Genomic DNA, 14,899 nt, shown 5'->3' on the forward strand with positions numbered 1-14,899 from the left:
ACCGCAGGGACGTTGATCTGCCCCCCCCATACCCCTTCCCTCCCATCCCCCTCTCCACTTCCACCACAGATTTACCAGCTGGAGGCAGTTGTATCGGAAATCAGATTGGTATCAGCTGATGTCTCCTTAAATATGGGCTCTCTATTGGTATACCCCTAGAAAACATTTATTTAGATTAGTTTAATCTGATCTAAAAATTACAAGCCTGAACATTCCTTGATCTTAATCATGCTATTATTGTAAGGTGTCACTACAAGGCAGAGTGAGGGTTGCTTCTGTTTTCTGACTGAATTTCTACAGCTCAGTAGGTTTGAACTTATTTAAAATTTAACCCCCAACTCTGAATTCCCTCAGTTTCTACTGCTTGTTTTGAGGATAATTACAACATGTCCTTTTTTGTAATTTAAAGTGAAACACATCGTCTAGTCTCAATCCTTTTAAAACGTGGTTTTTTTGGCCTTGTAATTAAACATAAACATGGTTAGGTTGATTGCAGCATTGTAGTGTAGGTTGCATGTCTTGGTGGTCCAGTTCTGAACTTCACATGATCCTGTTTTGTAATAATCATATGTTCATAGCATCTACACTGAATTACATTGGCTAGGGTCATATGTGGAAAGTTTATGAATTTCATGATAGCTTCTTAAAAGCAGGACTACAAAGCTAAGACTGCTCAGAAATTCTCATTTCAGATCTGGCCCGTCTGCCTAGAATACTGTTATAACTGACATTTGCCAACACCCGATTCTTCACAGATATTTGTAAGGCATGTATTGGATGATGAGAGGAATCTGCAAAATCTTTATTTAGTGGATTGCTGATGTCTTGAATCACAATAATACAGCGTTCCCTTGAAATAAAACCTCTCACATTTTATCCAGTATTACTATAGATGTTCTTATTCATAGACGTCTGATCTTTTCAATTCTACAAGGCTGTTACTTTCCACTTCTTTGTGGTAATGAATTTCATAGAGTAGTATATCTATATTGTACTAGTCTATATATTATATAGAAAGCATTTTAATTTTAATTGTACTGCTTTTCATTTCAGTTAAACCTCCCCTTTTCTCTATTAAGACAAAGGATTAATAAGTACACTAATTTATCTTTAGCCATTTGCTCTTTTGCATGCTGTCTATTTTCTACATACCATAGTTTCTTTCTTGTCTCCTCTTGCAGAATGCTATAGATGTCTTTTCTTGTGGGGTAGGGCAGATTAGTTCTCAGATGATTTACCTCTCAAACTGCAGAAGGAAAAAAAAACCTTTTGTTTTGGAACAGCATAAAGTAGTGCAATTAGTTGCATTAGTTTTAGAGATCATGAGGAGACTAATTATAAGTTATGCTGTGCTACAAAAGTCTCTCTTTTTAAACATCTCCCTACTTCTAACAAGCATTTTGGCAAATTTCATACTAGCACCATATTCCATACTAAAAATAAGTTAGATGAAATAAGTTGTAGGGTTATGCTTTATTGTATTAGTGTCATTGCAGATGACAAAAAAGAAAGTTAAACCTCCCTTGAGATAAAAAAAAACAAAAAAAAAAAAAAAAAAAAAAAAAAACCCCACACACGCAACTTTGACTTATCTGTGTAGTAATTGTTTCTTTTTCCTTTCTCTTGTGTCTCCATTAGCATATAGCACTTTCTATATTGTGGGCTTAATATTATCAATGCAGATACCTTTTGTGGGATTTCAGCCAATTAGAACAAGTGAGCATATGGCAGCTGCAGGTAAGAAAACCAATGTTCTCTTCATATTCTCGGAATACTGAATATATCAAGGAACCCAATACATTTTTAGTAAAATCACCTTTATATGCTGTTAAACCAAAGCATATTGGCTAATTGTAATGGGTGAAGCTTAAAAATGGGAGAGTTTACTGGAAGAGATGCCTGTTTTTAACTGTTAGACAAGAAGTAAAATGTATCTCACCCCTCCTTCCTCACCCACCCGCCTTCTCTCCTGGAGTGCACCAAGCCCCAGGCTAAACGATAACCAGTTCTAGCTTACTAGCTATCACTGAACTGATCAGTTAAATGAATGACTGTTCACATCCCTAATAGATTTGCCACTAAATATAGTCTTGAGGGTGAATCTGATACTTTTCCTTACTAAAACAAGAAAATATGCTCTCTATGCAAACACTTCATTTTTTAATTTTTACATTTTTATTAGTGTGTGATGACACGTTTCCTAAGTGCCAGCATTTTACCATGATTTTTGTTGGTCAGCATTTGGATGCTAACTGGAATTCAATTAAAGATGCACGTGCCAACTATTTAAAATTTGTTTATTAATTAAATAACATACATACAGGAAAAGAATACGTTTATCAAATATTTTGCATTCAACTGTTTTATTTTTAGTTAGTGAATTGAATTAGCTGTTTCTCATTACCAGGTGTTTTCAGATTTTATAAGTGGTAGATTTTCATCCTGTCACCACTCATTTTTATATCATAGACAAGAAACAGAAAACCATAATTTTCTGTTTCTTTTCGTTCCAAAGAAGTGTCTTAATTACAAATGAAGTAGTTATTGGACTGAACTGAACTGGCTGAATAAGCTGAAATCATAGAGAAAATATTTTCTTTCACCTAAAGAGGTTACTGCAGTCAAAAGTTGATTTAGTACTTTAATCTTTGTGTTTTCCAGGTGCTTAACATGTAACTTTTACCATTTCAGTAGTTTGAGCTCATTTATAGTGTAGCAGAAAACTTTAATGTTTTATTTCATTTTAAGGTATTTTAATAATTTAGTTTTAGCCTTAATATACTGGTCTTTATTTCAGTTAATAGGTTTTAAAAAGGAAGTGTGTATTGTTTAAAAATACAAATTCTGATTATGTTCACTTACTCTGATTTTTGCTGAAAGTCTGAAACTGAGCTTAGCTGAAAGAGATGTATATAGGAAAATATTTTCATGTTTTCACTTTTATGTTTATCCTCTTTTGTGGAAAGAAAAAAAAAAAAGTTACTTTCAGTTGTGCCATGCTGTGGTGATTTATGTCTGGAAGATCTGGGTTTGATTTTTGGGCAGAAGCATGGGACGTTAGGCCACATGACAAGCTGAGAAGTAGTTCTCTCACAAATCACTGGCAAAACAGAATTCCTTATTTTACTGAGCATCAGTCATGGCCTGCTATAAAAGATGCCAGCGGTCTTGCTTCTAGCTAGTCTTGTGGATCACTTATTCAATAGGTATATGTATTAGCAGGTTGCTTGCCTGGGAAAGTAAGCATTGGGCTAGCCCTCAGACTTAAGGCCATAGGAAAGGTGACTTTTCCAAAATGGCAACCTAATCAAAGGATTCCAAGTAACATAACAGATGGTATGAGTTACTGTTTGAGGATTTAAACAAGAGCTTCCTTCTTTCTTTAACTAGGCGTTTTTGCACTGCTGCAGGCCTATGCCTTTTTGCAGTATCTGAGAGAGAGACTGACAAAGCAAGAGTTTCAGACCTTGTTCTTCTTGGGTGTGTCATTGGCTGCTGGAATTGTATTTTTGAGTGTCATCTATTTGACATATACAGGTGAGTGGCTTCAAATGAGAAGTGAAGGTATGTCTTCACTTAACCTGGGTGATCAGCACTCAGATTATCCTACAACAGTATTTCTCAACCTTTTTCATCCCACAACACTGGCTGGATGCAGGGGGAGGAGGAAGGGGCGGGTTGGCACCATGCCCCACTGGGAGCCACACACACCCCACCCCCAATCCCATGGCACACCTGTTAATGTCTGACAGCACACCAGCTGGGAAACACTGCCCTACAAAAAGTGTGCTGGCATCCCCAGTGAAGTCATACCACACTATTGTAGAATGTTTATCATTATATTTCCTGAAATACCATCTTCCTCTGACCTAACACTTTGCTACAGTAATTGCATTTTTGCTGCTTTGGTTGCTTTTCTTAATACTTCTGTTGTAAAACTACCCTCAGGAATTGTAACACAAGTGCCAAAAGAGGAGTTGGGGGGGTGGGGGGAGAAGAAGAAGAAAAGAAAGAAAAATGTTGATTTTGAAAGGTTTAGTGCTCAAGATTATAACAAATTTTGTTTCGTTGTTAAAGTTAAATTCTAAGCACGATACTACCGATGTTATCAAGTGCTCATTAATGCTCCTAAAACATGATAGTTACAATCTGCTTTTCATGGGAGCTGTTCTCATTGACTTCAGTGGATGTTTTCAGGTTGATATCCCAGGAAAGTTTCTGGAATTTAGTAGTTAAAACTTCAAGGCATTAGTCATTGTTATAGAAATAAGATTGGTTTCCAAAATATTCATGAATTCTAACCCACTTGCAGAAGTCACAAATGGAAAAAGATAGATCTTAAAGGAAGTAGCCATATAGCTCACCAGCATTGTCGTAGAACTGCATAACTCATAAAAAATAATTTGTAACAGTAAAAAACAACTTGGAAAAAAGTGGCAAATATATAGCTATATTATTTAATGGAAGATGTGACTGAAATAACTGCGTGTCCATTTTTCCTTTAATCTTGTTATAAGACGATTAAAACTCTGAATTAGTTTGTTAGGCTAGAAAGAAGATTTTCCTACTTCTATAAAGTGATATAGATTAATAAGAAACATTTATTTCTTTTTTCACTTCCTCAGTGTAATATTTTATCAAATTCATTTTTTTAAAATAAAATATGGATTTTTTTTTTCCAAGTGGCAAGATATTTTAAATCTCCAGTGCATCCCTTTCATTTTGTTCTAAAACTGTTAAAAAACACTTAAACTCAGTTTGCTGTCAAGGACTAAGTAAACACTTTCCTATGAGTTCCATTTTTTTTTTTTTTTTGGACACCCTGCTTTACAAGCTGATTTCTTTTGACTTTTTTCCTGGGAATGCAGCATAATTACAACTGCATTTTTTGGCAACTGACGGCTGTGGGCATCAGTTTTGAACCTATCCAGTTCAGTGCAGTACTGAGGATTCAGTCCATGGGAGCCATTGAATTGTTAATGGACTTGGGGCTTTGGCTGCAAGCACTCTCCCTGTGCTGATATGGGGGGGACACACTGACTGCGAGCCTCTGCTTTCTTGGACAGGTGGCAGCCAGGCTCTGTCTAGTGTAGGGGTCAGCAACTTTTTAGCCAGAGTGCCAAAAACACCCACAACTTCAACTTGGAAGATGTTGGCATGTCAGGGGCTGATGGCAGGAGAGCTGCAGCAAGCCCAATCCTTGTCGTCACAGCTCGGTCTCAGCTGCTCCCCCGCCATCTGCCCCAAGGTGTACGTGTCAAGAAAAATGCCTGCTATGGCACATGTGCTGGGGGCTGCTGACCCCTGATTTAGTGCCTGCCCACCTCTGACCCAGAGTGGGTCATTTTGGTGTTCAGTTGGAAAAGTTTGCCTATTCCTACTTTAATCTTCCAGCTATGTCTGAAGATTGAGTCTCCTTGTAAAAGGATTATAAAATTATTTCTGTACTACAGGTACACCAATCCCCAGGCATAAACTTGTGTACCTGTAGTACAGAAATAATTTTATAGTTTAAAAGTGTCTTTAAAAATCCAAGTATTACTACAATTAGTGTGTGCTAACATCTTAAGGAACAGCAAAAAACAAACAAAAACAGTTTAATTAAATACCTAAGCATTTTTCCCCCCTTGCCCTTTTCAGGTTACATTGCTCCATGGAGTGGCAGGTTTTATTCATTGTGGGACACAGGGTAAGTAAGGATACCTGAATTAATGCTTAATTATCTGTTGAAAGAAATAAACCATTTCTTCTTCCCACCCCAAAATAAAAATCATTGATTCAGTCAAGGAAAGCCAATGCATTTTCTACAAGCTACCTAAGGAGACTTTACTGTAAAGTTCCTTTATAACGTGACCATTGTAGTTAAAGTAGTGCAGGTTCTTTTTATCTATTAAATATTATTTTATTTCTATCTATATCTATTATTTTATCTTTCTTTTATTCTGTGAAGTTTTCATAGCAAGTAGGTTGCATCAAATTTGTATGAATCCTTAAAAGCAACTATTACATGCACAGCTATGCTCTTAGCAAATGGTATTGCTGTTATTTATATAAATTCCCAGGCGGTCTGGGAATAAATCCTGTTTCTTGGGTACAATGTAACTATAAAGTTAAGTTTAGTCCTTAATTTGTATGTAGTATATCAAAACAGTGAATTAAATCAAGGGCATTTCTAAGGGTATGGACAAGGATACCACCTGAAGCACTTTAGAGTGAGTGAACAGAAGTACATGCTTTCTGAAGCACTCCCAAAAAAAGTGGTGGACATCCTCAAAAGTAACCCTGCAAAACAATTCCTATTTAGTAATTCATTTGAAAGTGGTTCTTGTTACATGCATGCTCTACTAACAGTGGGTGGACAGTCATTCCAGCATCCCATAGTGCTCTTGAAAAGAGAAAAAAAAAGAAGTACATGGCAGACTCTCTGGCCCCAGACAGATATCTCTCTCATGAGTTGTATGCAAATATTGCATGACAAATTACAACATGCCAAATGCTAAACCAGCTGCTCGCTGTGGGATTTTGGGGGGGGGGGGGAAATAATGTAGGCTGGCCCCCAAAAAGTTGCTCATTTTCAATTTTATGTATAGAAGTATCCTGCAGTAGTTTTAATGCTTAGCCATTTGGCATGCTAAGATTACCAAGTACCAAGCCATGTCTAGCCTAGGAGTTAATTACTCAAAAGCACAGAGATCAGTTCCACAGGGAGCTGAGTATCTGGAAGGATCTGGTGTCAGAATTGGATTTAGAAGCCATTGGCCAAGTCAGGACAAGCCAAGGTCAGAAGCTGAAGTCAGGGACAAGGTAAGCAATGGGTTAACCAGGATCAGAAGCAAAAAGCCAGAGCTGAAGGTCAAACCAGAATCACAAGCAGGGAACCAGAATCAGGGAATGCCAAGGGTCTTACCAGAGTCAATACCAGAAGACCAGCAGGGAAGTACACAGGAGGTCAGAAGTGATAACTGTTTGCCTTTGCCTGAACAAGAATGCTGCGGGCTGCCTGGTTCTGGCTTTTAAGGGCTGGAGCAGGTGGAGCCTACTGTGTATGGCTTCAGGGGATTGGCTGCTCTGACTGTCTCTCCCAGCCCAGTTGGGACCAAGGCATAGCTCTGGGCTTGCTGCAGGTGGTGCCTGTTTAGGAGCTGACTTACCCTGATCTCTTAGTTGGGACCAGCTGGGTTCAGGTTTCTAGCCTAGTCTCATTGCAAAGATTGCATTTGTTGCATGTTCTTCGTATCATAAAGAAACATTTGCCTGGAGCCCCTGTGACCACTGCCTTTGTGTGCTCTGCCTCTGTTCTCCCAAAGTGCTCTCCTCTTGCCCTTCCCCCTCTTCACACCAAAAATGGGAGAGAGCCTGGAACTAGAAGACCAGAGGCCCTGGGCCTCTCCTGATTCCAGCAGGGGTAGGGAGGGCACTCCAAGAGAGTAGAGGCAAAACGCACAGAATAGCTGATAGTTAGGATGGTGAGAGCAGAGCAGAGCTGCAGAATTCAGCAGCCCCCTATCATTGTCCCCTGGCTGAGAAGTAAGTTGCTGCAAACAGCCACGGCGGATCTGAAGTGCTCAAGTCAGGAGGTGCTTCAGGGGGCTGTTTCTCTATCTTCAGCTGAGGTGCTCTATTTTTTAAGTTCTTCAAGTTGAAGCTGCATTTGAAGCATTTCAAATGTTACACCTAAGTGAACCTTGTATGCCAAAAAAAAACCCCTAGAACTCCCTGCAACAGACTTTTGGTAGAACCATGATTTTAACTTCAAGAGCTGAAGACACTGAAATTCAAGCTACCTATAACTTTGGTTTTCCCAAAATCATTACTCCAGCTACATTTTACTTTTAAAATGAGTCAAGTTGTGTTAAACCCATAAAAATAGAACTGATGTCAATAGAAGTATCCTGAAGTTCAAATGAAGAACAGTAATTGCTGTGTCCATAAGTAGAATGAACTTTCCACTTACATAGCCTATATTAGCCTTACATAGCCCATATTAGAAAATTGTCCTGTGTTAAAACACATGAACATGATTTTAAGCACAATTTTGTTCTCAGTACAGACAAAGACTAAGTTTGATAACTTTTCTAGTGTTTAGCCCTAGAGTTGATCACAAATATTTGATGTTTAATATTAAATGCAATTTATCCTTGTCTGCACAGTGTTCTTATCATGGTAGTAGTCGGTGGTGCTCAATCGTTGGGCTCTACGGGCTAGATAAGTGGTGTGGGACCTGTCTGTGGGTCAGATCCTTCACAGGGTTAGCATGCAGGATTGGGCCCTGCATGCCCAGACTGGACCCCATGCACCTTGATCTGGCCCTCGGCCGCCCCAGCCCTGCATAATTTGAAATGCTTCTAGCACGCAAGGCCATGCTATCCAGTCTGCCAGGCTCCTCACAAGTCCAGGAATTGACCAGCAGTGGACAGCAATTAACGTTGCCACCACTCTTCCACTGCCAACTTTGCAAACTGGTGGGGAATGTGGCAGGCTGGATCTGGCCCATAGGCTAGGGTTGAGCACTCCTGGTATTAGTGATTACGTAGTTTCCAGTTGTAGGATGTTTCAGTGACCTCAAGGATGCAGTTGCTGGCATTCTTGAGTAGTTTGCTTATGATTAAGGTTGGCCCTGGTTACCTAACCTCTCAGCTTCATTCCCTGCGATAATGGAAATAAATTGAAACACTTTTTGAAACCATTAGCATTGAGGACTTAAGGAGATGTGTTGCAGTCAGTCCATCTCAGATGAATTACACATTTCTAAAATCTGAAGGAAAAAAAAAGCGCTTTGTAAGGCTACGTGAGTATGTGATTCTTGCTTAGTATTTGGCCAGGGTGACAAAGTCAAATATTAAATAATATGGACTATCATAGAAACACTCCTTTCATATTGAGGTTTACCAAAAAAGCCTGTCCCAACTATCTTCTGAATACCATCAGATCTAAGTCCAGTATGTGTGCATAAAAAAAACTGCTTCAGATTTTTGTTTAATAGAATCTTAACATTTTAATTTGAAATGCTTCTTTTAAATTTACTTCAAAACTCATAATGTATGCAGTTTTGCCAAGTTCACCTTCAAAATAATTTGAACTGAATTTTTTTTAAACAAGGTATGCGAAAATTCACATCCCGATCATTGCCTCTGTGTCAGAGCATCAGCCTACAACATGGGTTTCCTTCTTTTTTGATCTGCATATTCTCGTGTGTACTTTTCCAGCAGGGCTGTGGTTCTGTATCAAAAACATCAATGACGAAAGAGTCTTTGGTAAGAGAATTCATTTAAAAATTGCTGTGTAGAATCTTGTCTTCATGTATGGTCTGCTTTCTGTTCACATAATGCAAGTATACATTCCTTACTAAAAGAAGGCTTTAAAACTTTGTTAAAGATGTGTTTGTAAAGCTTGCTGTTACCAAGTAATATTCCACACAGTTTACTAATATGCAATTTATAGCAAACAAACTTATTTTTCAAAAGATAGGGTTGAAAATATTTCTTATCAATATTCTGCTTAGCAGCTGCAATGCTGGTATAACATTAAATGATCTCTCAAAGCATCAATAAAATTCTGCATAGCACCAGGAGCAACAATATAGCCTCGTTACATCTAGTACCCATGGGACGTGGAGAAAAGCTTGTTAAAAGTAGGTGTTTACTATAATAGGGTTAGTCAATTTGCTGCATTCTAATAATGAAAAAATAGGTTCCTGGTTTCAGGATTGTTTAAAAGCATGGGGTTGTTATAAATAGGGTTTGTCATACAGACTTTTATGCCCAGAGCCAGGAGCCAAGGTTACTTTTTAAGCCACCCCTGCACTTCTACATCTGTGGGTTGTTCCCAGGGCGAGAGAAGCCGGCCGACAGTTATAGCGGTCTCCTACAGTTGTTGATGGGTTGAAGCACTGTCTGAAATGTCAGCTGTGTTGCTTGCTGTGACCCTGGAACACTATGTACTTTAAGAGCTTTTAAGCTGTCCTTTAAAGACAACCTTATGCCTTTGTCTTTCAGTGTCTTCACCAAGAAAATTCTTCCCTAGGCTTAGCTAGGGCATTTAGGGTCCCAGTACTATTTTAAATCTTCAATTCAGCATAAAGGGGCAAAGAATCTTTACTGCTCACCTATAAATACTGGCCAGACTTGCATTATGTCTTTTGTTAATGAACTGGAGTATTTCCAGATTTAATTAGTTAAGTTCTAAGATAATTTCCATTACTAATCTTTTCCATAATAGTGATTTGTTAGCTTATAGCATGCTCCACATGGGTTGAAAATGTTCTGTCATATGATTTTTATGACTTCTATCTACAGAGATGATATTTTCCCAAGAAAAATAGTATTATAAAATTATTCAGTAATTTTTGTGTAACCATCGGAGGGGGCAGGGAATGTCAGCTCTCAGTGTTCCAAGGACACTTCCTTTAGAATAGTACTGGGAAAGCCATTGGAAGTGGTTTAACATGTACATTTGGAATTGTGATGTGGACAAGTCCCCCATTGTTTGCACATCTCAAAGTAATGGTATACGCCATGATTTAAATGATAGATGTATATATATATATATATATATATATATATATATATCTATATGCATATACATATGCACACACACACTAATTTAGACATGTTGTATAAGTACTTCCTTTGGTTTTTTAAAAAAATACTCAAGAATTGTTCTAATGTATTTTTATCAAACAGAATTACAGAGAAATACATTTTTTCCATCAGCACTGTTAAGTGTGCTTTCTTGGAAAATAAATTGTTAGTGAAATGCAGTAGATTACCAATACATATATAAACTGGGCTATATTCTCAGCAAGTCTGCCCAGCTACATTTTAAGAAGCCTTTTGGGCTTAGAAGTGATGCATTTGATTGCACCACATCTCTAAACTATTCAGTGTTTATGAAACTTAATACGATGCATGCTTTAAACATGATCCATACACTGTGATTCTTCTAGTCCACTTTAGAAGTCATATTTATTTCTGTGACTAATTTTATAATTGCTATATAAATCTTTTGCTATCTCCTTTCAAGAATAATTGAACACTTTCTGAGTGTCATTAGTGAATTTGTGTCTCTGCAGTTGCTCTATATGCAATCAGTGCTGTTTACTTTGCTGGTGTGATGGTTCGTTTGATGTTGACTTTGACTCCAGTGGTCTGTATGCTATCAGCAATTGCTTTCTCCAATGTTTTTGAGCACTATTTGGGTGATGATATGAAGAGGGAAAATCCACCAGTAGAAGACAGCAGTGATGAGGATGACAAAAGAAACCCAGGCAACCTGTATGACAAGGTGAGCTCCACCTGCCCTTCTCCCCTCACCCCAAAAAAGAGTTTAGTGTGGATAGATCAACAAATTACAGAGCTGGAAAGGCAACTTAGTTTGCATCAGCTGCTCTGTGGTAATTGTTTTTATATATTCACTTCTGTCGTGTGGTAAGGGGAGGCTAAACTTCAGTAACTTAGCTGTGATTCATTCAAGGCTGCCCCAGTTTAGCATACCATTGCTGCAGGACAGGAGTGGACTCGCACAGTTACCACAGAGCAGCTGATGCATGGCAAGTTGTACTCCTCGCCACTTAACTTGGTATAATTTGTTTGTCCATCCATATATTGAAGCATTGCTGATGTTTTATGATCTTATTATATTAGTATAAAAAAGCAGAAGAGTCTGAGGTACAACAGTCTCATTTTCCCATGCTGAAGTCAAGATTGCTATAGCTTGTTAAAGCACTATAAAAAGGATATAATGCCATGTGGATTTGTTGATCCATGGGTGAAAAGCCCTTTTCCAGGGATCAGCAACCTTTTCCTGCTGCTTGCAACCTGGCCTGTGCTTGCGGGCCTCAAATCTCCAGCCCCCAGAGCACCCAATTTGCCTGTGCTTGATCTCACCACCATTCTCCATCTCCTGTGGCAGTGAAAACCTTTGCAGGCTGAACCCAATCTCTTCTGCGAACTGGATCCAGTTTGTTGGAAGGTGCCAATTTCTGTCTTATTCAAACCTCTGAAGTGTTTTTGAAGCATTACACTTAAATGTGCAAGTTTAAATGAAACACAGTAGATGACTCTTCATCCATTTTAACTCTGATCCCTTGCAACTTACAGAAGGATTTAAACCTAAAAATAAAGCTAGTGGGTTTTTAATAGTGTGACACAACCATTTGTTTTTCTGGAGAAGCACAGGCCTGAAATAAAAAGTGGTAGGTCAGAACAGATAAGCAGAGGAGCTTGTATCCGCCTTCATGTTCTGGCTTAGTACGCACACTTAAGTTCAGTCAGAGACAGAAATATAATTGGAGGGTAGGCTTGCATTCCTCCTCCAACTGTTTTTAAGAAGCACTGTGCATGTCAGAGCAGAGACTATTTTACATGCTATTTTTAAAGATATTTTATAAAAATACCATTAAAAGCCTCTGTATCATTGTCATCAAATAATTTACTATTAAACACCTAGGGGGGAGACCCACCTCCTCCAGTAACATGCATTGATATACTGAAAATAATTGTGCTTTAAATAAATGGCTCTTTCCCTCTGTTCAACAGCTGCCGCAGTTACTTTTCTCTAACCTCATATGGGCCTGAGGAAATTGGTCCTTGTTCAGTGGTAGATAGTTGTGCATTATCATTAAGACCAGTTGCACAGTTCTGTATTTTTTTCACCTGTATATATTAGAACCTCAGGGGACTCTTGTGGGGGGACAGGATGCCATCTGAGCATCCTAAGAGCACATTTGTACATCTTCTCTAACATCCTGATGCATAGTCTGTTGCAGTCGGTGGAAATTCTCCCACTGACTTCAGTTCGCCTTGTATAAGTACCTGAATCTTTAGAGGGAAAGATTAACTATAAATGTTATAGTTTCACTGCTCTCCCACTGTCTGTCCAAGGGAGTCTTGACTAAATGGATGCTGGCTGCAGCTCAAACTTGGAAAGACCAACACTGCTTGTTAGTTTAAGGGGGAAAACACTTATAGGAATTTGACATTTATTCTTCTGCACTATAGTAAAGATTGTGTTTTATAGAAAGATCTTGTTCATAAGCCTCATGGCCTCTTCTTTTGTTGGAGGTAAATGGCAAAGAACAGTTTTTATGGTTCTGGTTTACTCCATTTTGTGACATGGGAGGTTGGCTTTCTTCTCTTCATAGTTTTTCTTCTTGCAGCAAATATTCCAGTTCTTCCTCCCACTCAACCCTGCCCCAGAAACGCATTCAGGCTTCTCCTCAGACATAACCAAGCGTGTTCAGTGTAGAATTCAGAAATCCATATTCTGCATATCGGTAAAAACTGACTATAAGAAAAAATGTCTCAAACCTCTCCTTAATAAAAAGTTATTTTTGTAATTCTTTTTAAATATAGAGGTCTTTTTCACCACTTATTTTTGCCCGGCACTGAAGCATTGCATCAGCCCAGACTCTTAGACCTTTGTGATATAAGCACTTTCTGCTAATAAGGAAGAATCCATATTTACATGTTGCTGGCAAACAATTCAATCTGGGTTGTTAGTTGCCTGATACTGTGGGATAGGGGTGAAGTGAAAGCTGTCAGATTCGTCGACATTGATGAAAATATTTTCAAATTTTAAATGCCATAACAGTTCAACTTGTTCTTATTCAGGCAGGTAAAGTGAGAAAACATGTATCTGAACAGGAAAAAACAGAAGAAGGACTGGGTCCCAATATTAAAAGCATTGTTACAATGCTGATGCTCATGTTATTGATGATGTTTGCTGTCCACTGCACCTGGGTAACCAGCAATGCGTACTCCAGCCCTAGTGTGGTTCTGGCCTCATACAATCATGATGGGTAAGAAAATGCTCCCTATTTAAAGGCAGTTCATAAAAGAATTGTATCTTGAGTTGTTTTGCTTTCCACTTAAAAATTCGGTAACCTTAGAAGTTTGACTTAACCAATTTCTGACTACTCTAGCATCTCAAAAGGATCTTTCGTACATTTCCAAGCAGGAGTTATTTTGTTTAAATACATCCTCTGAGGTTAAAAAAAACCCATTCTTTGCTGAATTCTAAGCTAAAAACACATTGTACGTTTGTTTACAAATAAGGCCTTCCTAAAAAAAAAAAAAAGTGAAAGTACTCGCTATTAATCCAAGCATAGATTAATGGCTTGAATGTACTGTTGAAAATACTGTTTTTAACTTCTGCAGAAGTTGCTGGCTTTCAAGTTGAAGAACTACGAGCAGATCTAACCTCTGAGTGCAGGTTGCCAACAAACTTACTGTAGGGAATTGTATGAAAATTGATTTGAGAGTCTGACTTAGTCCTCATACACACCTTGATCCTCCTGTGAGACATGCTGCTTTCCCAGGAGAAACCACAAGTGTACAGATGTTCAGACTTTTTCTCCCACAGTAAAATGACCACTTCAGGAGAAAAAGAACCTGGAAACAAGTAGGATTAAATGTCTGTGAATGTCTGTACATGCTGTTAGTGTGGTGATATGTTAAATCTCCTTAAAGCAGTTTAATGTTGCTAACAAGCTTAATTATTAAACTAACTTGATGCTTTTATTTCAGCACTCGGAACATTCTTGATGATTTTAGAGAAGCCTACTACTGGCTAAGACAAAACACAGATGAACATGCCAGAGTAATGTCTTGGTGGGACTATGGCTACCAGATAGCCGGAATGGCTAATCGGACTACGTTAGTCGATAATAATACCTGGAACAACAGCCACATAGCCCTGGTAAGGATGGTGATATTATGTATAGATTTTCCTCGCTTTGTGCTGTACATGCGTTCCTGGAAAACAGCACATAACTCAAAATCGTGTAAAGGGAACCCACTTTACAATGTAACAAATAGGGATGTGTTCCAAGACCTCAACTGTTCTGACCCCCCCACCCACCCACCCACCCACCCAGACCCATTTCTAGCACATTTACATG

The 14,899-nt window shown here is 38.5% G+C and overlaps 1 protein-coding gene across 1 annotated transcript in view; it reads left to right on the forward strand.

Annotated features, from left to right (window-relative positions):
* The window catches only part of STT3B (STT3B, catalytic subunit of the oligosaccharyltransferase complex), a 55,193-nt gene that overhangs the window by 28,105 nt on the left and 12,189 nt on the right, over window positions 1–14,899 (forward strand). The window contains exons 5-11 of the mRNA XM_006030206.1: window positions 1,639–1,737; window positions 3,391–3,537; window positions 5,641–5,689; window positions 9,100–9,254; window positions 11,072–11,283; window positions 13,611–13,798; window positions 14,526–14,697. Coding sequence (XP_006030268.1) covers window positions 1,639–1,737; window positions 3,391–3,537; window positions 5,641–5,689; window positions 9,100–9,254; window positions 11,072–11,283; window positions 13,611–13,798; window positions 14,526–14,697 — 1,022 coding nt within the window. The remainder of the gene's footprint in view (window positions 1–1,638; window positions 1,738–3,390; window positions 3,538–5,640; window positions 5,690–9,099; window positions 9,255–11,071; window positions 11,284–13,610; window positions 13,799–14,525; window positions 14,698–14,899) is intronic.

Source organism: Alligator sinensis, unplaced genomic scaffold (assembly GCF_000455745.1).
Source record: "Alligator sinensis unplaced genomic scaffold, ASM45574v1 scaffold181_2, whole genome shotgun sequence".
Lineage (NCBI taxonomy): Eukaryota > Metazoa > Chordata > Crocodylia > Alligatoridae > Alligator > Alligator sinensis.